Here is a 24440-nt window from a genome sequence, read left to right as displayed (position 1 = left end):
TCTGTGATGTTTCCGGTTCCTGTCCCTCTGGCCCTCCAGCCTCTGGTCTGTCCGGGTCCCCCATCTCCTTCCAACAGAGCCCTTTCCTGCCCGAGTGAGACAGCGGCGTCTTCTGTGCGTGCCCTCAAGGAGCGGGCAGATCTGGAGGAAGGGTAGGGAGGAGGCGAGGCCAGCCGGACAGAGGCGCAGAAGACAGACAAGGCCATCAGAAGACAGACAAGCTAATGCAGTCACCACCAGGAACAGGCGCTCCAGGGAGGGAGCAGTAGAGTCCCTCTCTTCCGAGAAGCAACATTCTCTCACCAAATACCTCTCTGAAAACTAAGGTTGACTATTCTTTCTTGTAACCTGATAAACAGCAGAGGGGAATCTACAGATACGGGGTTGTTAAGCCAGGGGCAAAATACAGACTTTTTACTGCTACTTCAGTAACACTAAATTTCAACACGACTACTTGTGCTGATGATGGTATTCAGGAAATGGGCAGTTTTGCAAACAAAGAAAAAAATTATCTTTCAACTGATGAAACATGTTAAGATGCTTCAAAAATGTCTTTCCACAATAATTATCTTACTAAAAGATCGACACAGCATAAGTAAACTGAGGAAATCTGAAGAGATTGGCAGAGTGTACCAATGTCAATATTCTGCTTGTGATAATGCGTTCTACCTTCACAAGATGTTCCCGTTGGGAGAAACTTCTCCCACTACTATTTCTCATAACTGCATGTGAATCACAAGCTACCTCACTAAAAACTTCGATCGAAAAATATTTTTAAAAAGAATCCATACACATTACAGACATGTAAGGAAAAGTAGGAAGCGAAAATCTTTATTTTTAAAAAAATTCACATTTATTAAAAACAGCGATTTCTAGCCAAATAATATAAAGCATTTTAAATTAATTATTTGAAAGTATGTACACTCTTTGTATAAGTAAACACTTGAAACTGTACAGATTTAAACAAATATTCATTTAGCAAACAAGTTGGATCACTACCACCTACTTCGCACTTTGTAAGATGTTCGAGTGTTTCAGGAATAAAAGATTCAGAACACAAGAATGAGTGCCATCAAATATTTTTATCCTTAAGTAGAACACAACTTGTTCTGTACATCAGATTAAATCAGTCACAGTAATGTACAATAATCATGCCCTCATTTCTTTGGAAAGGTTATTAAAAAATCAAATGTACATATAATACAGAAAACGGGGTATTTTACAGTTTATTTCATTAGACATGTATTTAAAATAGTAAGTGGAAGTAAATATAATCTTCCTGTATCATTCATTTCATGTCAGAGAATGAATATGGACCCTCTTCACCTCTTTCCTTCCCAAAATACACTGCTAAGCTCTATCAAGCCACATTCGTCACCAATTTAAACAGAGGTGAAAAACAAGTGACCTGTTTAAAATGACAGACATCGGGATATGCAACCTATCCACACACTGCGAGTCTGCTTGAAGGGGATGAGAAATGCCCTACGGCCCTGCAGAATGAGGTCTGCTGGCTACATTCCAGAACCCTCATCAGTGTTCTACTCCTAGATAGTGTCTGAATAACTCCCAACTCCTCCTGAACCAAAAAGCAGCCTATTCAATCAGGAAACAGTTTTCAGTAGGAAAACTCAGAGATGTGCATAATTTATGTGATGATCCCCAACAGAGTACGGGAGATGTCAAGGGGTGGGCCACCTTCATCCTCCTGGTCTCGGTCAGTAGAAGGTTTCCTGCTGTAGCAGGGCTAGGGGCCCACCGGCCTGGGGCCCAGCACAGCCAATGAACGGATGCACGGGACACGGAGGTGTTCACTTTTCCAAGAGCTACTAAAACCGAAGGCAGTGCACAGAAAGCTGGTGACCCTGACCTTCGTGCACGAGACGCACTATTCATCAGGTTTCCTTCTCTCCCCGACGTGCCGGATTTAAGCCACCTTAATTGGTACTTCCCACTCGCAAACACAGACTATTGCACCGTGAAGATTCTCATTAAAGATACGGCACATCTCTATTGTCGGGAGGCGCCAGGCCCTGCTTTTGAACGTTTCTGCACCTAAGCAGTTCAAGGAGTACCGACACTGGGACCTTACACGGAGTCCTTGCATCTTGAAACTACCTCACATCAAACACACAGAAAAGATAACACCCCGAATTCCCCGGAAAGCAGAGTGTGTTCTCAGATGCATCCAATCTACCTCAAACTAAACTTCAAAGTGATAGGAGGAACATTACATTAAATAGAGTGTAGAAATGAGATTTCTGGAAGTAAAAAAAATAGCCTCTGTGGAATGTTCAGTGGCTCAAAGTGTTGCAGTGTTTCAGGCTTTAACAAACCTTACTCTTAGAAGCTTTCTAATTAACTGTATTTCTGTAAAGTTCTTCTTCGCGCCTCTTACTGTAACCGATTTTCATTGCATGTCGTTTGCTAAGAACCATTTCACTGCGTGCCCACCACAGCTACCCCGAAAAACTCCTGTTTCTCGTGACCATTTAAAGAAGGCAGTTCTCACACGCCTAGATTAATCTTTGGCATTGTGATGTTTTTAAAAGGGAAACACCAATCTTTCCAACACTCTGCTTATTTTTCATTCTGTAGTCAGCACTGAGCAGCGCACCTGCGTGGTTCTCGGGGACATTCCCACAGACAGTTCCTCGGTGTCCTGCAGGCTGCCAGACTTCCCAGCCCGCTCCAACAGGACAGACAGCGGCATGCATGGCCTGCCGGGCCTGGTTATTTAGAAACGGACAGTAGAAGGTTCAGCTGAAAAGCAAAGTGAAAGGCTATGTTAGTTCTGCTGTAGAACATCACACTCAAAAACGTTGCTCAGATCCTCAAATCAGAATGAGAGGAAAAACAAACAAAAAAACAAGAATGAGAGAAAAAGCCTCAGAGTTTTAAGAAGCCAAACGAACGTGGCTGGACCCACAATGCCGTACTGATTTCTAAAGCAGCCGCAGGGCAGCGGGCTTTGTGGCGGCCTGTGAAGGGTCACCGAATCAAACTTATTTAGAATCCAATGAAAATGACAAGGAAAAAAACCCTACATCCTAACCCTGACAAGGGATAGAAATAAATCTAATCAGTTTCACCTTTTTCTGTGCAGAGTGTATTGTGGGAAGCGCTGTGTATAAGCTGAATTTTGTGAGTGACTATTTTAAATGCATAAGAACAGGCCTGAGGAGTGAATTTCAGCTCACACTCGAATTCTGCCTGACTCCTGGAGCACCCTGCCCACCCGGTAAAGGAGGGCGTGACACGGAGTGGCCCCCAAGGACAACCAGAGAAACCGACACACCGTGGGGTGGGGCAGGGGGACTGCAGTCTGCACACGGACAATCTGTCAGCCGGACGACAAGACTTGCGGTTAAATGAACTCGGCAAGGAACCCTTCCACACAGGACAAACTGTTTCAGTAATCAAAATAATTGTCCCTTAATCTCTTCTATAAACTTGCACTTCCAGTGAGAGGGATGCAAAATAACCTCTGTGTTTTTCCTGCCAAAAGTACAAAACCTCAATCTAATCATGACGGAACAGACGACACCAAATAAAGGGATATTAACTGGCCTGTCATGGTCAACAAAGCCAAAAAGGGGCACTTGGGTGGCTCAGTCGGTTAAGCATCTGACTGGCTCAGGTCATGATCTCATGGTTCATGAGTTCGAGCCCCACTTTGGGTGAGCTCCCCTTCTCTCTTCTCTCTGCCCTTGCTCACTTGCGCCCCCTCTCTCACACAAAAAAATAAATACACACACACGCACACACACACAAAGCCCAAAAGGCTGAAGAGCTGCTCCAGGTTAAAAGAAACTAAAGAGAAGTGGCACCTGAAAGCAACATCTGGGCTGGACCCCAGACCAGGAGAGATGTATCTATAAAGGACATTACTGGGACAACTGAAGAAATCTGATTATGGACTGTTGATTAGATAATAGTATCAATGTTGTATTTCCTATTTTGATCACTGCGTGGGGGTAGGGTCAAAGAACTCCTTGTTCTTGGGAAATACACAACCATTTCCAAGTAAAGGAGCACAGTGTCTCCCAACTTCCTCTCAAATTGCAAAAGAGGGGTGGAGTGGGAGGGGAAGGGAGAAAACTAAAGATAAAGCAAATGGAGGAAAATGTAAACAACTGGGTAAAGTTCCTTATTACCAATATTACCATGAGGAATATTACCTTATTCCTATAAGTTTGAAATTACAACAAAAAAAAGTTACCCCCCAAAATCTGTGTGCTATATATTGGATCTTAAGAAAACGGGGCACAAACATTCCATTTACAGGGAATTTTTTTTTTTTTTTTAAGTAACCTCTACGCCCAACATGGGGCTTGAACTCATGACTCCGAAAACCAAGAGTCAGTCGTACACTCTAGCAACTGAGCCGGCGAGGTGCTCCTCAATGGGCAACAGTAAGCCAGAGGGTTCCCTCCAGCAACAATCCAAGACTCTGGTTCCTACCTTGTGCGTAACTCAGCCAAGCTACTTAACCTTTCTGGACCACAGCTTCTTCATCGATAAAATGGGGCAAATATAGGGGAGTCAAGTGAAGATCAAATAAGATAATATATATCAAATGCTTAGAATAGTGCTTGGCAGCAGTCAGTAATATCAGCTATTCTTATTATTATTTATTATTATTTTTATCTAGAAAAGGTTAATGGTTCTGAAAGAGGATCCAGGCACAGAATGATGGGTCTCTCTCTATCAGTGTTTTTCAAACCTTAGGTGGCGACCTACTGGTATCTCATGAAACCAATGTAGCAGTTCATCAAGAGAACACTGAACAAAGGCAGAGCAAAGCAACTGAGTTGTCCCTAAGAGTGATTATCTACCACAGAACTTTTAAGTTACAAACATACACATACACTAACGTGTGCATCCTGCCTGCAGGAGTCTAGTGGGAGCGCAGAATCTGCATGTTTTTGGCAAGCCCCACCTGGCTACCCCACACCCACATTCACGCCACTGGACACAACTGGAGGAAAACCAGTCAACCATGCTGAATGGTCTCTCTTGGATCCTTAACCACGGAACTCAAATGAGCCTGCCTCCTCCCTTTTAATGATGACCCTGCTTCCCGTTTCACTCACAAACATGAAGCCATCAGATGAGAGCTTCTATGAGGTCCTATCCTGTCCACCACCTCCCACGTGTGCCCAAACACTCAGTTGTCTTTCCTTTCACGACCGAACACCCCATACCTATGAACTAACAAAGGCTCCACCCTCCAAGTTCCGTCCCCCACTTCGCCACTCAAGGGCATTTTTTCCAGCATCATTTTCTCCCTCTCTCTGGATCCTCATGAATATACAAACATGCATTTTCCCCCATCTTTAAAAGAAAAAAAAAAAGGAAAGATAATCCAGTAACAAATAATAATATTTATTTATAAGGTAAAGGAAGGAAAAGCTGGAGGGGACTGAAAGGAAAGCAGGATGTCTCCAATTCTACCTTATCCTATAATTCTGACTTGGGAACCATGTAAGTAGTTTATATAATAAGAAAACAAAATTAAATCAAAGTGGTGGAAAAAACCTAACTATATATATATCAAATTAGTATGTATAATCACACAGCACATAATTACTTCAAACGACTTATAAAAGAAGTATTTTAACTAAAATCCTGGAACCATAGACTCAGCTTTTTAAAATATGACCCATCTATCCATATAAAGGAATACATAAAGCCATAAAAAGAATAAAGTTCTGATACATGCTAAAACATGGAAGACTCTTAAAAACATTCTGGTAAGAGAAAGAAGCCAGTCCTAACAGGGAACATGCTGTATGATTCCATTTAATGAAATATACAGAATGGGCAAATCCATAGAGACAAAAAGTAAATTATAGAAGGTGGAGGAACAGGGAATCTGCTAATGGGTATGAGGTTTCTTTTGGGAGGGCATGAAAATGTTCTGGAATTAGATAGTGGTGATGGTTGTACAACTTAGTGAATATACTAAAAGCCAATGAACTGTCCACTTTAAAAGGGTGCATTTTATGGCATAGGAGTTCTATCTCAATTTTTAAAAGACCCCATTTCTCCTCCAGCTACAACTTTTCTCTCCCAACGTGTTAAAACCCCCTGAAAGACTCACCCACACTCACTGCCTGCAGTCCTTCCCCCAACTCTCCACCCACTCTGATTAGGTTCCCACAGCTTCTAGTCCTTACACATATAAAACCTGTAAGCTATACCAAACTTAAAACCAGAAATCAAATACCCTCCTTAGTACCAGCCTACTCTAATACATAACACATGCTCAACAAAAACTAGCTGGCTAAACTGAATACATGAATAATAGTAAACACAGACTGAGCTCTATATTCAGTTCTTTAAACTTAGAAGTGTTTCATTCTCTCTCCCTAACATCGAATCCCTAAAATAACTTTTTTTCATTTGAAATGTGGGCCTCATTTCATGCATACTTCAAATAAAATTATTTAAAAACTTAAATAGCATTATTTGAATTTTCACAAACAGTTCATTCATGTTAAACACAGCAACTTGCAATATCAGAAAGGATTAAAAAGCAAAATTATAAAACCATCACCAAAAAACTGAGACAGCAACTCAAAGTTTGAATTCCTGCTCATCAGAATAAAACAATGTACAATTTTTACTTTTTTGAGACAGAGAGCAAGCATGCACGGGAGGGGGGGGGGAGAGAGAGAGAGAGAGAGAGAGAGAGAGAGAGAATCTTAAGCAGGCTCCATACCCAGCATGGAGCCCGTCGTGGGGCTCAGTCTCCTATCCATGAGATCATGACCTGAGCCAAAATCAAGAGTCGGACACTTAACTGACTGAGCCACCCCAGGTACCCCAGTAATGTATAATTTTTTTAATTAAAATTAAAAACATAGTTACTCAAAGACATTATCTATTCAAGTAAAACAACCAAGAAGGAATAAAAGTAACAAGGATCAAAAAAAAAATTTTTTTTTTTTTGAAAAGGGGCACCTGGGTGGCTCAGTTGGTTGAGCATCCGACTTCGGCTCAGGTCATGATCTCACAGTTCATGAGTTCGAGCCCCGCGTCGGGCTCTGTGCTGACAGCTCAGAGCCTGGAGCTTGCTTCCGATCCTGTGTCTCCCTCTCTCCCCCACTCCGCCTGCCTCTCCCCCACTCTCACTTTGTCTCACTCTGTCTCTCAAAAATAAATAAATGTAAAAAAAAAAAAAAAAAAAAAAAAAGTAACAAGGATCTTCTGATGATGGATTACCTGTTCCATAGAAGGACAAGCAATGATCTGGGTATCTTCAGGGCTAAAATCTTCCTTCAGCAAAACATGGAATTTCTGGAAAACTTGCTGAATATTATTCTTAGAAAGAAGAAGAGGCAATCATATTAAATGAGTCACCGGAAACATGTGGTTGTCTTGAACACGAAGCACCAAGAATGTTAAATCTTTTTAAGTTTTCATTTAAATTCTAGTTAACATACAGTGTGATATTAGTTTCAAGTGTTCTATATAGTGAGTCAACACTTCCATAAACACATACTGCTCATCATGACAACTGTACTCGTTAATCACCATCACCTATTTCACCCGCCTGCCTCCTCTCTGCTGACTATCAGTTTGTTCTCTACAGTTATGTGTCTGTTCCTTGGTCTGCCTCTCTCTAAGAATGCTAAATCTTTTTTTTTTTTTTAATATTTATTTATTTTGAGAGAGACAGAGCATGCAAGCAGGGGAGGGACAGGGATAGAGGGAGAGAATCCCAAGCAGGCCCTGCACTGTCAGTGCAGAGCCTGATGTGGGGCTCAAACTCACAAACTGTGAGATCATGATTTGAGCTGAAATCAACAGTCATACACTTAACCCACTGAGCCACCCAGGCAACCCTCCAAGAATGCTAAATCTTAATGATATTAGCCAAACAGTGGAGGAAATGTATCTTTCATCAGATTACCAAAGACATATAATTTGTACTTAATAATTCACATGCTAGCACAACCTAAGACTTATCAGAATACACTCCCTGGAAAAACCAAACTCTAGTAATTCCTGTCCCCACCCCCCCCACCCCCCCAAGTTCCCCCTCCCAAGAACAGTAAGAGCCCCCAGCAGCAATTTCTCACACAAAAGATAATAAAGTTTCCAGATACATAGAATGTACTTTAAAAATCAACCAATGCTTCGGTAAAGATGTGAGCTCAACACAGAGGTGGAAGTTATGAGCACTAAATTTGCTCTGACATTTAATCCCTGGGCGGCCACTGCAAGCCATTTATTTCCACTACTCACCAGTAAAATGAAGCATAATTCCTGAAATGGTGCTTTCTCAAGTATTGGGCTGCATTCAATGTTAGGGTCTGATGACTTTTTTTTTTTTTTTTTTTTTTTTACTAATTTGTACTTTAAGGTCAAAAGTATCTTGTTGCCATAGGTAATGTAAAGAACTTAAAACAAAGGTGTGGGGAGGATATAATCAGGCAGGTGCTGGCTTGTAAGCCCTTCAAGAATCACAGTGATTATTAATCAACTTTCCTAGAATCGTATACCAACATTTTTAAATTTCACGGGAAGAAGAAAATAGTAGACACGGCAAGAACCCTTGAAGAGACTAGCCAACATTCAAATAAAATATCGCAATACTCACCCTAACAGGTTTAAACAGGATGAACTCTGTATCTTTATTGGATAGGTACAACGACATACTTCTCAAGGTCAGAGGCAGCTTCGCTTTTATTGTCTTGTAGGCACTTGCTACAAGCTCACAGACCTTTGCTGGAAAGAATGGACCTTGTTAGGATTACAAAGAAAAAGGGAAGAAACACTTCCATTTTCATTCAGAGGAATAAAGGGAGAGAAAAACGGCCAAAGAAAAGATCTCTATGTGCCCCCCAATTTTCTTTCACTCTTCCTATCTACCAAGTTTAATTACAAGCCCTATAAGCATTCACTACGTATCTGCTATATACAAAATTCTACTTCCAAAGGCTGGGGCAGCAAAAGAATTCCCCCAATACCCTTCAGGACACTTATAGGGGCTATAATAGTGTTCCTTTGGCATTCCTAGGTGACAGTTAAGATAAAATAAAAAATTATTTGCAGAGAGACACTAGGAAGAATCACTTATGAATGAGCTTACTCATTTACAGAACTGACTCACAGTAAGAGATGCTCTCTTGTCTTGTGAGATCATCCCAACAATATCCACACATATTTAATGGTAACTAAAAAACCCATCTGTTACATTCATATACTGTATTATCAGAAAGGGTACAGAATTCCAGAAGACTGTAACTGACATAATTACATAGCCCACTGTATAGTGTCTGAAAAGAAATACAAATGAAAAAGAAGAATAGTAATCTGTATGAGGTGATTTAAAAGAGGAAACTACCTAGAAAGCTGTAAAGGAAAAGAATGATTAATAATTTCAAAGATGTTCAATTTCACTCATGATTAAAGAAATGTGTATTAAAACAATGGATGGGGTGCGTGGGTGGCTGAGTCAGTTAAGCATCCAATTCTTGATTTTGGCTCAAGTCATGATCCCATGGTTTATGGGATCAAACCACCCCCACCCACCCTATGCTAAGCATGTAGCCTGATTGGGATTCTCTCTCTCTCTCTCTCTCTCTCTCTCTCTCTCTCTCTCTCTCTCTCCCTCCCTGGCATGCAGACACTCTCCCTCTCTTGCTCTCGCTCTCAAAAACAAACAAGCAAAAAACAATGGAGATATTTTTGGACTGGTAAAAATTACTAAGACTGTGAATATCCACATTTGGTTAAGGGTGTGCAGAAACAGGCCTTCTAGTCCACCGCCCCTGGAGTATATAAATTGGTTCAACCTCTCTAGAGGGTATTAGGCAAGGTCTAACAAAACCGAAAATACACATATACTCTATTGCTTAACACTGCCACTACTAGAAACTTACCTTACGAATAGACTTACGAAATACCAAAATACGTGTGTACAGGGACATTTTTAAAAGAACGGGTGGGGAAAAAATACTAAATACATTGCCTATTAATAGAATTATCAAACTGTGCTACAGTGATGCATTCCACACACCCATTAAATAGGATGCACAGAGCTGGATGTGGCGGTTTAGAAAGGGCTCCAAGATACAGAATAAGTTAAAAAAAAAGGGGGGGGGGAGAATATAAGTATAATCTTATGTTTACAACATTTGTAAAGTCCGTATATGCTGGTACATATATAATAATTGGGGGAAAGAGACTATTTATAGTGGTTACCTTTGAGAGGACTAGCTTGGAGGTGGAAAACAGAATTACTTTTCGTTTTATATACTTCTTAATAGCTCAATTTTTATATCATATTCAACTTTTTTTTTTAATTGAGGGTGGCAGAACGGGGTAAGGAAGTATCAAGGCTCTCGAGAAGAAAGAACAAACAAGCCGGGAATTGCTTATTTTTCATAGAACAGATGAACGCTCCTACAGGGCACTTAATTCCATGGGCTCTGGTCCTGTCCTAACACACTTCAAGAATCCCTAAGTCAGTTTTCAGAGCCCTTGGTAACCAGATGGTGGGTGTGAGGCCCAGTGAATCTAATTCCTATGAAGGTGTATTTCTCAGAGTAAGTTAACAAACTGGCATCCTAATTTATAACCCAATCTCCTTGGAGTCTATCATGAAATGATCCCCAGAAACCTGATCAAGTCTGCATGAACCAGTCACCTTGGGTGTCCAGGGCCCCAGACAGGTCCCTAGATTGTTCTTGAGGCTCCCACCCCAAAAGGGCGAACATCTCTCTGCCATTTAAAAGTGGACTTCTGGTCATACAGGTGAAGGAAAAGCAACTCCGCAGCTCCACGCGGCTACACGGGACCGAGGATACGACCAGGCAAACCAGAGGGCCACCGCTGTATCTGCCAAACGTCCTCCCTCACGACGACAGGAAGTGGGTTCATGACAAAAGAGCAAGCCCCACTGCAACCTGTCCTCCTGTCAGCTTCCTTCTGTCCACTCCTGTTTTACTAATGACTGTGCTAGTAATGCTTCAGAGCACAGCACGCCTGACACTGGGAGCTCCACTAAGATTCCGCTGGAGAAAATGACAGCCCTGTTTTGAGTGAGAGAGAATCCTTCCAAAGAGGAAAGAAAAATATATTAATTACGCATCAAGTCCCTGTATTGGATGTATTAAATATACCTATACCTGTCTGTTAGATTCTACTTCTTTCAAAAATAGCTCTTGCACCCCCAAGAGTTTCATTTGTATAAACGTTCAAAATAAAATCAGCTATTTCTAAATAAGTCCTGCAAGTGGCTGAAACCTTGAGCCACAGTCCCAATTAATCCAAGGGTGGTGAGAACTCCTTCCGGAACTGTGCTGACTTACGGAGTGACCAGTCTGATCCTGACTGTGAGGGGCCAGGACAGGTGGCTACCACCACAGCCAACTCCGATTAGAATGTCCAGTGTTACAGTAAAAGAATCTCATTTTCTGTCTTCTGACAGAACGTGCTACCGCACCAAGTATGATCTCTGTCCGCTGGTAACATAATGAAGATTTCAATCTCACACGTGATACAAAAGTTTCAAATAATGAAGACAGTAAAACATTCACTGTCTCCATCACAATGAGCAAAAAGCCTAAAACAGTCACAAAGTTTATCTGCAATAAAGCAAATCAAGGCAAACCTATATAACATCATCAAAGTTCATGGGACAAAGTTTTGAAATAAAATCCTGTCTTCCATTCAAACACAAGGGATAACTGTACATTTGCAAATCCTCCTGTGAGATATTCAGCTTCTCCTTCAGCGTCTTAGTTCTGGTTCAACTTCAAATTAACCTGAGGCATTAATAAGAATAACTGAAAATGTTTAGAATGGCCTCAGCTCTTTTCCCCAAAAGAAATAAATACCTGACAAACATTAACATTCTTTGGATATTGAAAACCAACTGTATTAAAGACCTAACACCACATTAGGTGCCTGTAGGCAGTCAATTTTTATGGATGCTAAACCTGAATTTGGATCTGTCTCACTCTGAGCAAAAAGCTGCCCCACCAACTCAGATACAGCCTGTCCATAATTAAAAACAGTATTTTTTTTTCCATTTTGCCCTTTTTGGTTTCAAAAAATCTCTATCATCATATGGGCCGGAGAATGGCGAAAAATACTAATCTACCAAAACGCTTCATTCCAGTTTAAACGACAACTTAAAATGCCACAAAACAAACCAAAAGTAACCCACAACGTCATGATTTTAAATGTCGGAGGGCTAATTCTAAAGACAAAAAAAAAAATCAAAAAAATCCCTCCGGAACAAAAAAAATTTACATTTAGGAAAGAGTAAGACCGGAACATCTCAAACATCATCTGCCAATCAGACAATGATATCGGCTGCCAATTCCCTGCAAACACAATTTTTATAACTTTTCTCGAACACTCTAAAATGTTAACAAACAGAGGAAGTAACCTGCATAAAATGTGAAACAAAGTAATGACCCAGCACTTCTTCCTTTACTACTTGAGAACAGCAGCGCCCCCTCCGTAATCTCGGACCACCACACACAGGACTTTGATCAGAGCTCTAGCACAATGAAAAGCAGGTGTACAGAATCAAAGTGTTTCCATCTAAGCCACATTTCATTTTTAACTCGCGTGTGTGTATTTCTTAATTCTTCTTTCCTTGGAATGCTTTTTGAAATGCGGGTAGTGTTGGCCCATTAAGACCTGTCGGCTCCAAACTGCATCCCGCATCAACACAAACCACAGGAGGAGCAGGAAACCAACTCGAAGCTGTCAGAGACCATATAAATGCAAATTAATCAACATCCCAAAAAAGAAATCCCAAATAGTAAAATGTGAATACCTGGCTGGGCCCAAGGCTGCTGTGAAAGAGTATACTTGGGTCCTCCCTGACTGGCCATCGTCTTTAATGCTGAAACCTGGCAGATGAGACAAAAAGAAAAATGTCACCACTCTTGAAGGACACACAACACCATCTGAACCTATTAAAACGTAATGATAGTCAAAGGTGTAATCCTAAAAACTGCATCATAACGCATAATCCTTTCAACTAATAACACATTTTAAAAATTCTTTTGTGATTTTAAAGGCCTATGCTGTCTTGACTTTGTCCTGAACACCAATGTCCTGAGCATTTTACAGAAGGCAAAACTGAGGACCCAGGGAAATATGAACACAAAACAGGTCTTTTTTTAAGTGGATTACATTCACATTAAATTATTATCGTATGCTGTTAGAAGAGTGTCACCCCAGCAGGACAAAACCTCCTTCACATACCTAGAAATGCTATTTTTACTTTATCACAGGCAGAGAGAATGTTATGAAGACAAATAGGACTTGATTTCAAGTAGCCTCAAAAGGCACACTCTACCAACCAGTGTTACAGGTAGATTTGGATGCCCACCTTTTAGTCGTCTCCCTTTTCATTGCTCAGCCATCAGTACAGAGAAGCAAACCAAAAAAGTACATCTGGCCGCTTGGGCAAGTCTGTTCTTAAGACGGCAAATTATGGTGGGGCTAAGGCGTAGTTTGGGAAGGTGAAGGACAAAAACCGCATAAAACATTTTTATTAATGGACTGTTAGGTGCCTGTGGTCCAGGCTGTGACCTTGGCCTCACTTCAGTCTCAGCAGAAAAATGTGAGAGCCAAGTCTTTCGAATAAAGAGGGCCACAAAAATATTTAGGCAGAAGATGGGCACAGACAGGACACAACATTAACTCCGATCCAAGCTCACACTCCTGACCACTCCAGGCCTTTGCTCATGCTGCCGGCTGTATAAAATCACCCCTTTCCTATGTCACTCAGCTCCTCTCTGTATCTAATTTTTATGGTGAGCTGCAGCTTTTAAAAACAAATCACATATAGGATTATAGATTAGACAATGCTAAAAGAGAAACATGTTCATGTTCAGTATATATTATCCAAAATATTTCCCAACATAAATATGTAAACATGTTCATGGGTCTACATTTACAAAAATAGGAACACGGTGCTCGGACATCTTTTTCTTCCCCCACTTAACTCTAAATTCCGGACATTTTTCTGTGTCCAACAGTTAGGTTTCAATAGTAATGGCTTCCTGTTATTCCACCGATTATTCCTGAAGTTAATCAATTTCATAATGACATAAATGCTATAGGTTTAGACTGTATTAATTATTTTTATATTAAAAAGCAACACAAGCGTGTATCCCCATCTCTGTTGTCTAGGTAATATACTTATCTTTAGGTCAAAGTGCAAAGAGCCTTTTCTTCAAAAGTCTCCCCAATTAACCCTATCTTGTCCAAAAACCCTACGAGGTGAACACAGACCCATCACTGTCCCATGATGACACTGCTATACACTTCATCATGTTTACATATTTTCTATCTTAATTTCACATTGGGTTATATAACTCCTTGAGAACAAAAATTAAATTTATAGGTCAAGTTCTGTCACATGCACTACAATCAGAAAAAAATTTAAATTTATAGTGTTGCTGCAGAAATTAATAATACTTCAGAGACACTATTAAGAATAAACTCACAACACTGCAGTAAATTGCTTGAAAGAAAAATGAATATTGCCAAATACAATATTTTTAGCATAAACTGGTCCCACCAGGGGGAAACACCTTTAGCGTAGTTATAAACTGGAAATGTACTTCCTTTAAAATGCTTTCATTCGGATTTTTTGCTAAAGGAAAACCTGACCTTCACATTTGTCATATTTTATTATAACATTTCTGCAGCATTTACAGAGTCTATTACAGAAATGATCTTCTGGTCCTCATAATACCCTTAAGCAGGGAAGAGGGATACAACAGCCATATCTCTGCTTGCAGACAAGAGAAAAGCAACGCTTGGTGAAACTACCTTGCTACCATTTCACTCAGGAGGTGGCGGAAGGGGGTCTAGAGAGAGCTCAGCTTTCCTGAGTCAAAATTCTAGGCTCTCTATTATACCCATGACCAGTTCAACCCCTACTTAAAGGTTTGTTGCAAGCAATGTTCAGTACAATGGAATTCTAAAACAATAAGAAAAAGTATCATTTTTAAGTTGGACAGAAGATATCTGATCCAAATTGTTTTCATATGAACTTCTGTCTCCAACACTCAGAACAGTATTACATTCCCTTAAAGGTCACTCAAATAGTTACAGAAAAAGTTATTTTTCAAGGAGCCAAGAAATAGGGCAATAGAACATATATGTTCTTCTAGCATTTTTTTTTCTCAAGAAACTTCATTGATTGTACCAAAAAAATCAGGGAGGATGTTTACACCAATCAGATTAAGAGTCTGTAGAAATGTTTGTCTTCTGTATATTGGGTCACTCTGCAAAACTTCAGTTTCTCAATCTGTGAAATGAAGATGTTTTACTTTCTCTAGGTGCCAGGAAGGTATTGAGAACTAATGAAAACAAAGCATCTCAACAAGCAGACCCAAGGAAGAAGCTGTCTAAACAAAAAGGCCAATTTACAGCAGATGACAGGGAACCAGAATCATACCCAAGTCTGTAGGCTCAAAAACAAGTCTTCAGACAGCCTAAGAATGTTCTCTCCACTCACACAGTTTGTTTTATTATGCAAACCCATATATATTTTAAAAACCAGTCCAAACTTAAAAACAAGCTGAGAACATTTTGTCAATGAGGCTTACACCCAAATGGTAAAATACGGAGACCTACAAGCATACATCCAAATCAGAGATGAAATACGGTTTCCTTTCTGCACCTACGGATGCTGCTTTTCTTGCAATCATTCATCAAGGTGCAATCACTGGCTGCCTTGTAAAATGCCAACTATAATAAAAGAGGCACAAGATTCTGCACTTGCAGATTTACCCTTAAAGAAAATCATTTTAAAGTTTTAAAATCATTTATTCTGCCTCTGCTATTCTAGTAACATTCACCAGATAAGAAGTGAAAAATGTTTGGTCCACAAATTCGAAGAAGCAATGTCTTAAATGATCACATTTATCCGTGTGAACTCGAGTGCTTCCACTGTATGCCTGTGCGTGTGTACATCTTTGTCTCTGACTCACTCCACTCCAACAGGATGGGGGAAGGGACCTGAATTTGGAATAAGATAACATAAAAGGGATGCTCAGTCCTCTGAGCTGCAGTATCTACTAAATATTCTGACTGGGGTCTGAAGAGCGGTGAGGGACCGAGGTTGACAAAAGATAATGAGGCAACAGTGAATGATGTGAGCAAGGGCAACGCTGAGACTGAGCATGGGGGATGGGACTGACTTCTCAGTGATGTCCAGAGGCAGGGCCTTTCCCTCTCCAATCCCTCCATGAGTAGTGCATTTTAAAAGAGGTGTCCCCGCTATAGATGTGTAGCATGTTCATGGAGAACCATTATATGATTCAGGCTTAGAATACATGTTTTCTACATAAAACCTCTTTTTTTTTTTTTTTTTAAGATTTTATTTTCGTGTAATCTCTACACCCAACTTGGGACTCGAACACACAACCCCAAGATCAAGAGTTGCACGCTCCACCGACTAGGCCAGCCAGACACCCCATAAACCTCTAATTTAAAAAAAAAATGTTCAATGGGCACTGAGGAGGGCACCTGTTGGGATGAGCACTGGGTGTTGTATGGAAACCAATGTGACAATAAGTTACATTAAAAAAATAAAAATAAAAATAAAAAATGTTCATAGTGCCCAGAGCCTTCCAAAATGCACAATTACAGAGTTATACCAGATTTACCAAACCTATACTAACTCACTTAGACAGCCACATCAGTGAATTTATATTCTCTTGACTTCTACAAAGACTGCTTTTCCAGAAAAACCCTTTAATCCTAGATTTCATTATAATCCACTTGCTTATGTCAGAAGATTCATTCTGCTGCTCTGTTATTGCAGAATACTCACCTACAATATTTCCCATCAGTATTAACATGGATACTCTCCCAAAAATACAAACACATATAAGGGTACAATCTACACACACAAGGATAATTTCAGCAAAAACTATAATGACTTGCCTGTAAATAACAAAGTATCAATACTTGTGCCATTTTTTAAAATTCAAAACCCAGTAGGAAACATTTCTACCACCCTCCTTTTAAATTTATGTGGTGGGGGAAAAACACACATACTCCAAATACTTAACATGAATGGACTAAAATCCAGTAAACATGTACCATATGCCAATGATAAACAAAAGAGTAGCTTGACTGCTCTAACATTTCTGTATTTGCTTTTTTGGTATTTATTATTATTTTTAAAAACAAATACCTTCTGACTTTCAAACGAAAGTCACAGGCTTCAAGGAAAGTAGCGTTGATGGCCCCAGCAAAAAAATTTACTCATAGACAATTCACTTAGTTGACTCCTGGTCCTTTCAAAGATACGTCTGTCTCCCCAGTTTGGACTTAGGTAAGGAAATTTGAGATGAAAGGCTGTCATATTTTAATTCTTTTTATAATGTCCTCCAATACATGTCCAGACAGACAGCAGACGCTTAATAAATGAAAGCTAATTTCAAGGCTTTTTAAGCATTTTTATGAAGTCCTTCGTAACCGTACTCAAGTATTAGAACAAAATGAAACAACGACGACAAAAAAACCCGGTTAGGTCGAAACAGGAAAGTCAAAATAGCCATAATCTGATTTTTTCATTGCCAGCCTTAGCCAGCTGATGCATTTTGGCTAGGAGTCAATATTTGCACTCTTTCTCTTAAAAACCAAAAACTGTGTAAGCGTATCTAAAAGTCCAAACCAAAAAGCTTCCGTAATAGGAAACACGGTGATTTCCCAGACGGAATCATTAAGATTTGGGCTTACTAGTTGCTGTCTCCTGCCAGAGTTTTCACAAGAGAGTAATTCAAAAGGAAATCGAAGGGAGAATTCAAAATTACTTTAGCAAATATGCACCAAGGTCTCTACCTTTGTCATGAACTCCTCCAGCTGCTCTACAAACTGCTTGGTCTGCTGCTGAATAAACTGCTCACAGGCCGATTTCAGATGACGGTCTACATCTTTTTTAGAGTCAAGATAATGTTCTCTTATCTCAGGAGTGCCCTTAAAAAGAAGATGACAATTTCCTCCTGTTTTTATGTGCCTGGAAATGACCAGACGTGTAAAGAATGCCGTTTGTCTCCCGCCACCAATGAAACAGACTCCTTCTCACCTCCAACAAGAACTCTATCAAGGCGTTGTTGCTATTCAGCCTAAAAAATCTTGGGACAGTCATAGGGTTCAGGATTTTAAACGCTGCATCTGCGAAACAAAATTACTCATCCCGTGAACATGTACAGTTTTAAGAGAAAAGCCGAGTTACGGTTTCAGCGTGTTAATATACACTGGTTCTCTGGTACCACAAAGCAAGAGAAGTTTCATTTCTACCAACTCACCACCATGGATGGAGGAGCGTGAGATCAGCGGCAACCACAGCTACAGTACCCACCACATAGTTATTGTCCACAAGTCAGACTTGGGACATGACTATTGAGCTCAATTAGTCATTTACAGAAAAAAAAAAAAAAAAAAAAAAAAAAAAAAGAAAAGAAAAGAAAAATGATAAATGGTAATTGATACCTTAAAATGCCACTGCTTTACTTTTAGGGTGCTAAACAGGTTTTTAAAAAAAACAAAAAAAAAAACAAAAAAACAATTCATATACTTACCCAGCTTCGTTTGTCAGGATCCTGCCTGGCACAGAAATTTATTCATTTGAAAAGCAGAGTGAATAAACTCATGTGTCAGCCAGGAAGAAAACACCAAAAGGACATATTTACCCCTCAACCTCCAGACTAACTAGAATCTACACAAAGCACTAACTGAGGTCTCATTGATGTTCAAATGCAATAAGACACAGTGTTAGTCATGAGAGGTTAGAGGTTTAAAGAGAGCAAGTATTCTTAAGTGACAGTCAGAAAAGACATTTCTTCGCTTTGCCACACGGCAGAAAGCAGAGCACGAAATGTTTCTAACCCTGGTTTTTACCAGTATACACACAGGGGTACTACTGCCCGCACCCTGATCTGACTGAAAAAGGCCTCTTTGTCACGCTCAGCACTGAGAGTAAAGCTTTGGTAAATGGCTCCTTGCTTCTGCTGTCTTTCCTACCAGATAACCTAAAAGACTGTGATAAATAGAATCAAATCAGTTTTGTAGGATTACACAGGCTTTATAATGTTTTAGGGAAAACATACTTTAAGCCAGCATTTGCTGGGGCGCCTGGGTGGCTCAGTCGGTTAAGCATCTGACTTCGGCTCAGGTCATGATCTCACGGCTCATGAGTTCGAGCCCCGCATCAGGCTCTGCTGACGGCTCAGAGCCTGGAGCCTGCTTCAGATTCTGTGTCTCCCTCTCTCTCTGCCCCACCCCTCACTTAACACTCTGTCTCCCTCTCTCAAAAATAAATAAACGTTAAAATAAAGAAATAAATAAATAACAGTATTTGCCAAAATCTCAGGGCATTTCATTTTCTCACACTTCACTGGGTCTATACTAGAACTAACTAAGCAGCAACAAATATGCATTAGAAATTAAGTGAAAGACTATATACTAATTTGGATTAAGGTAAAAAAAATTAAAAATTAAATAAAAAAAAGAATTAGAAATTAAGTGAAAGAAAGTAGATCAGCCCTACTTTATCCCATCACTTAAAAACAGTTAAGGACCAGCAGCCCTTGGCACCCTTCAAGGTTAGAACACTATTCCCATGCCTCTCACTGAAAGGACAGAAGGGAATCAACTAGACTGGTTAGGGGATGGGAGCCTCTGATGAGAATAAGCTCTAAAAAAATTATTCATCCTATAAAAGCCAAAAGCCAGGAAACCTGGCTGCTGTTTAAAATAAAATTAAAAAAAAAAAACAAAAACAAAAACAGGGGCACCTGGGTGGCTCAGTCCGTTAAGCGTCCAACTTCAGCTCAGGCCATGATCTCACGGTTCGTGGGTTCGAGCCCCACATCAGGCTCTGTGCTGACAGCTCAGAGCCTGGAGCCTGCTTCGGATTCTGTGTCTCCCTTGCCTTCTGCCCCTCCCCTGTTCATGCTCTGTGTGCATCTCTCTCTCTCAAAAATAAATAAATATTTTTAAAAATTATAAAAATAAATAAATCACAAAGTATATAAATAACACACAGGGTTACTATTCAAATTCCAACAGAACCAAAAGGTATTTTCTGTGGTGAAAAGGAGAGAGCACTAGGAAAAGAAAGAGTAAACTGTTCTAACATGGCTCATGATGAAACCACTTTGGTTCTCAGGTGAGTTACGTCAAGCCCACTATTTTTATAAGCGCAGTCATTAGGGAACTAAAGACCGGCTGCCTGTGCAAATCCTGTATCTGGAGTTCTCCTGAACCACAGAGTACAGGAAATCATCTGAGTAACTATTTTCTCAATTCCCCCAATACTCAAGAGAGAGATTCATTATATAAACAATGGCTTAAGGCACTGGAGCTTAATTCTCTTGGAAATGGTTAAGAAAAGATAAAACTTAGATAAATTTGTATGTAGGGGAAACTAGGGATATTCTTAGTACCGTATATCTTGAACCACTTAAGATCAACATCTTAGAAAATAACTATTTTGATCTTTTAGAAATGAGCTCTGTTAATCCAGTCAGAGACAAATCATTAGGATGGATGAATCATCTTTCCCAAAATGATTCAATGTCTATTAACAATTCAAAACTCCTATCCACATAATTATTTAACAACTAGCTGATTTAATAATACCAATTAGGCTTATTTATGCATCTAAGGCTTATAAAGCACTTTAACATACATTTTCATGCTTAATGATCTCAATAACCTCGTGAAGTTATCATGACAAGTTGATTCTGCTCATTTTCCCTGGGACAGAAAAGCTAAAACCCCCACCCAAGATCACACAAGAGCCAGGAAATGATGGGCTAGGAACAGAACTCAACTCTTTCAGACTCTTAGATAAGTACTCCTCCATTTTACCCAGCTGGCTTCCTGAATTTTCATGAACTGACAAACTCTACTCAGTGTTTAAAATCACTCCAATCAGCTGACACTGTAAGTAGCTGTTACACTGATTTTTCATTTTTTCACTGGTTACGGTAATATGTAGCAGAGTCAAAGAGAAGTAACGCTATATTACAAACTGAACTGCTCGGATACAGTTCCCTTCATAAGGAAAATATAGCAAGTTAGATGTAGTTAGGATGTTGACAGCTCAGCTTAGTACGAACAAGTAACAAGCTTAGCAAGCACAGCATGCAAAAACAATTGCAGATGAACATAAAATAAACCTATAACCTTTGCTGACACATTTGGACAGGTCAAACACACCCAACTGTGCCAGCCAGGACAATAAAGTACCTCTAGTTTTCTTGAGGTCCAGGGAAATTTCCTTAATGGTGAATTCGGTATGAAATGGAGCAATCTGTTCACGAAGGATCAAAAGGTGCTTAATTAAGAAAAGTTGTCCATCAATCTGAGTCTAAATTGTAAAACAGAAAAATGGATATCATCAAGATTAAATAAAAAACATAAAACACATGTGTTATTAATCAACATTAATCTACCTAAGTTCATGGCCCTTAACCTAACCGTATGTACCCATGCTCCCTTGGTGTGCAGTGAACTCTCCCCATATTACCCATGTTAGAACTCCCTGGAAAAATCTTGCTGCAAACCCTTACTAACACGGCCGTCCACTCTGTCAATCCAAGGAAGTAAATCAGACCAAAGGTTGTAAAGTCAACACATTTAGAAAAAGAAATCAAATCTACTTTAATTTGGTTCAGAAACAGAAGAGATGGAGTGACCCAACCTCAGCACGGAGTAGGAAGTAAAGTTCAAAGCATGAGCATGATTCCGACCTGAGCTTTCGAGCTTCTCATTAAGTAACAGGGCTCTCACTATTTGGTCACAGTGGCTTCAATATCCCGAATATCAGAAATAATCACATTTACACAAAAATACAAAAGGAGCTTCCAAAGGCAGAAATGAGTTGGGGTTGCCATTGTGGATTATCTTCCCACTGACAGAGCCTTGCCTGCCTACACCCTGAGAGTGGCTGCACCGGGCACTATCAACACTAGCCGAAGTATGGAAAGAGCCCAAATGTCCATCGGTGGATGAATGGATAAAGAAGATGTGGTATATATATATATACAATGGGGGATTACTCAGCAATCAAGAAGAATGAAATCTTGCCATTTGCAACTACATGGATGGAACTAGAGGGTATTATGCTAAGCAAAATTTGTCAGAGAAAGGCAAATATCATGACTTCACTCATATGAGGACTTTAAGATACAAAGCAGATGAACATAAGGGAAGGGAAGCAAAAATAATATAAAAACAGGGACGGGGACAAAACATAAGAAACTCTTAAATATGGAGAACAAACAGAGGGTTATTGGAGAGGTTTGGGGATGGGGGATGGGCTAAATGGGTAAGGGGCTTAGGGAATATACTCCTGAAATCATTGTTGCACTATATGCTAACTTGAATGTAAATTAAAAAATAAATAAATTAAAAAAAAAAGAGAGACAGAGAGAGCGGCCACATGGGCATCTTCCCTGTTAGGCCCTGTCCGGAACAGTCTTGATTCCAGCTTTATTGCCAAAGCTCAGACCCAATCCTGAAACAGTGAAAAATGATAACTTTCATTTCAGGAAAATGTCTGTATATTAACAAAAGCAAGGCTGTGTTTGCTCGTTCTTGCTGCCTACTCAAGATAGAATTTTACTTTGAAAATATTTCTAATGATGTTACACTATACTAGGAAAAGAATAAAGTCCTTCAGTAAATAATAAAAATTTTAAAGGGGTTATTAAGCAAAGTAACTCCTCTCTGGTTTCTCTCTCTCTTCCCTCCTTCTAAATAAACCCATAATCAATATAGAAGTATGATTTATTGATGGAAACTCACTTTGCACTCTGGCACACAGAGCATTAAATAAGCAGGAAACATTCTGAATACTTGCTCTATTTTTCAAAAAACTAACAACTCCAAGGGGCAAAAATAGTACAATATAGATTGACTTTACTACAGCTGTTATCCAGAGAATGGTACCATGTTAGTAATTTACTGATACACTAGGTGCTCAATTTAAAAGTACAGAAGAACAATTTCTTGCCTTAAAAAGCCAACACATTAAGTGATCATTTTCTTGAAAGGCAAAAGTGCAAACTCCACAATGACAATAAATTAGCTAATGCCTACCAAATAGAGGGCTTCCTCATACATACTTAAACCCCTTATAATATGTAGGAAGCAAAGCTAGATAAAATAGGACAGCCTCACAGGCCTCACAGGGTAAGGACTGAAGAATCAAAAAGCCCTTCATACTTCCCTTTAAAAAGAGAACAGCGGTATAAGACCTAAGTCGATACACTTATTTTTAAATTAGGTCATTTTTTTTCTCCTGATGATCTAAGAAACACATGCCCATGCTAGAAAATCTGGAAAATAAGAAAAGTATAGAGAAAAGAAGGGAAAATCATCCACAGTCCCCCAAAAGCTTTCAAAAGCGTTTTCACTAAAGTCCTAATGTATATCTGGTTTGTATCCTTTTTTTTTTTTGCCTTAACATATTTAAGTTGAATGTTATTGCTTCATTAAAAATTTAATGGTCGTGTAATAGTCTACTATATGGAACATGCCACAATTTATTTAACCATTTACCTAATATTAGAATGTTTTTCCTGATTTCATGTATTATAGGAAATGTGAGAGCTCAGACTTAGAAACACTTTTTAAAACTTAAATCTGCCTGTCTACAACTAACTTTCCATCCTCTTTCTAGCAAACAAAAATTGTAACCTTCCATTCCACGAGTGGGAGAATGAAGTTGTCACAGAGGTACAACTTTCCTAGCAATAGAACCCCAAATTCTTTGGTGGGAAGCTGTGTGTGTGTGTGTGTGTGTGTGTGTGTGTGTGTGTGTGTTACCCTAATTTATCTAAAGCCTTGAAGACTCAAGCAGCCAAAAAGGTTTCCCTGAAAACACCTCCCACAGCTCCCTCCCCCTGGGTAACAGGTATTTTAACAGAGGGTTAAACAGAGCAACACTTCTGACCAGGCTGTAAAAAATTCTCAGAGGCCTTCAGCCCCAGATCCCTTCTTGATTAAAAACTAAGTCACAAAGTCATGGCAACTACTTCCAGTCATGCAACCCATGGGCCACAACTGTCTTCCAAATTGACTTAGTAGATTTCCTCTGCTCAACAATTTAAAACCATCACTGAAGGATGATTATAAATTGCTACATTCCCTTGAAAACACAGTTTTGGTCTTCCAGGGAAACAGGAATCTACTACCTTCCCAGTTTCTAAGAGTATAGTAAGAAACTTTTATCCTACAGAATGTATAACCTAAGTATCATTTTTGGTGCTTTAGCAAAATTGGCACTCTTTTATACAGCGTAGTCTTTATTTAGCACTATAACAAAATACAACTGAACCTTGAACAACATGGTTTGAACTGCGCTGGTCCACTTACACACGTGCATTTTTTAGAGTACAGTAATGTAAATGTATTTTCTCTTC

General features: G+C 39.6%; 1 protein-coding gene across 3 annotated transcripts in view; it reads right to left on the bottom strand.

Moving 5' to 3' along the window:
* Positions 1 to 815: 815 nt before the first annotated feature.
* The window catches only part of COG3 (component of oligomeric golgi complex 3), a 71351-nt gene continuing 47726 nt past the window's right edge, over positions 816 to 24440 (bottom strand). Inside the window, exons 17-23 of one of the 3 annotated variants that reach the window (XM_060637149.2) lie at positions 21262 to 21325; positions 18092 to 18180; positions 17848 to 17982; positions 12809 to 12884; positions 8612 to 8739; positions 7231 to 7329; positions 816 to 2763 (exon numbers count right to left, since the gene is read on the bottom strand). In XM_060637149.2, coding sequence (XP_060493132.1) covers positions 2734 to 2763; positions 7231 to 7329; positions 8612 to 8739; positions 12809 to 12884; positions 17848 to 17982; positions 18092 to 18180; positions 21262 to 21325 — 621 coding nt within the window. In that variant the 3' untranslated portion in view covers positions 816 to 2733. Of the gene's footprint in view, positions 2764 to 7230; positions 7330 to 8611; positions 8740 to 12808; positions 12885 to 17847; positions 17983 to 18091; positions 18181 to 21261; positions 21383 to 24440 lie in introns of those variants that run through there. The other 2 variants (XM_060637148.2, XM_078433468.1) reach the window with 2 other exon arrangements.

Source organism: Panthera onca, chromosome A1, assembly GCF_046562875.1.
Source record: "Panthera onca isolate mPanOnc1 chromosome A1, mPanOnc1 haplotype 2, whole genome shotgun sequence".
Lineage (NCBI taxonomy): Eukaryota > Metazoa > Chordata > Mammalia > Carnivora > Felidae > Panthera > Panthera onca.
This window is presented reverse-complemented; position numbering and strand designations above follow the sequence as displayed.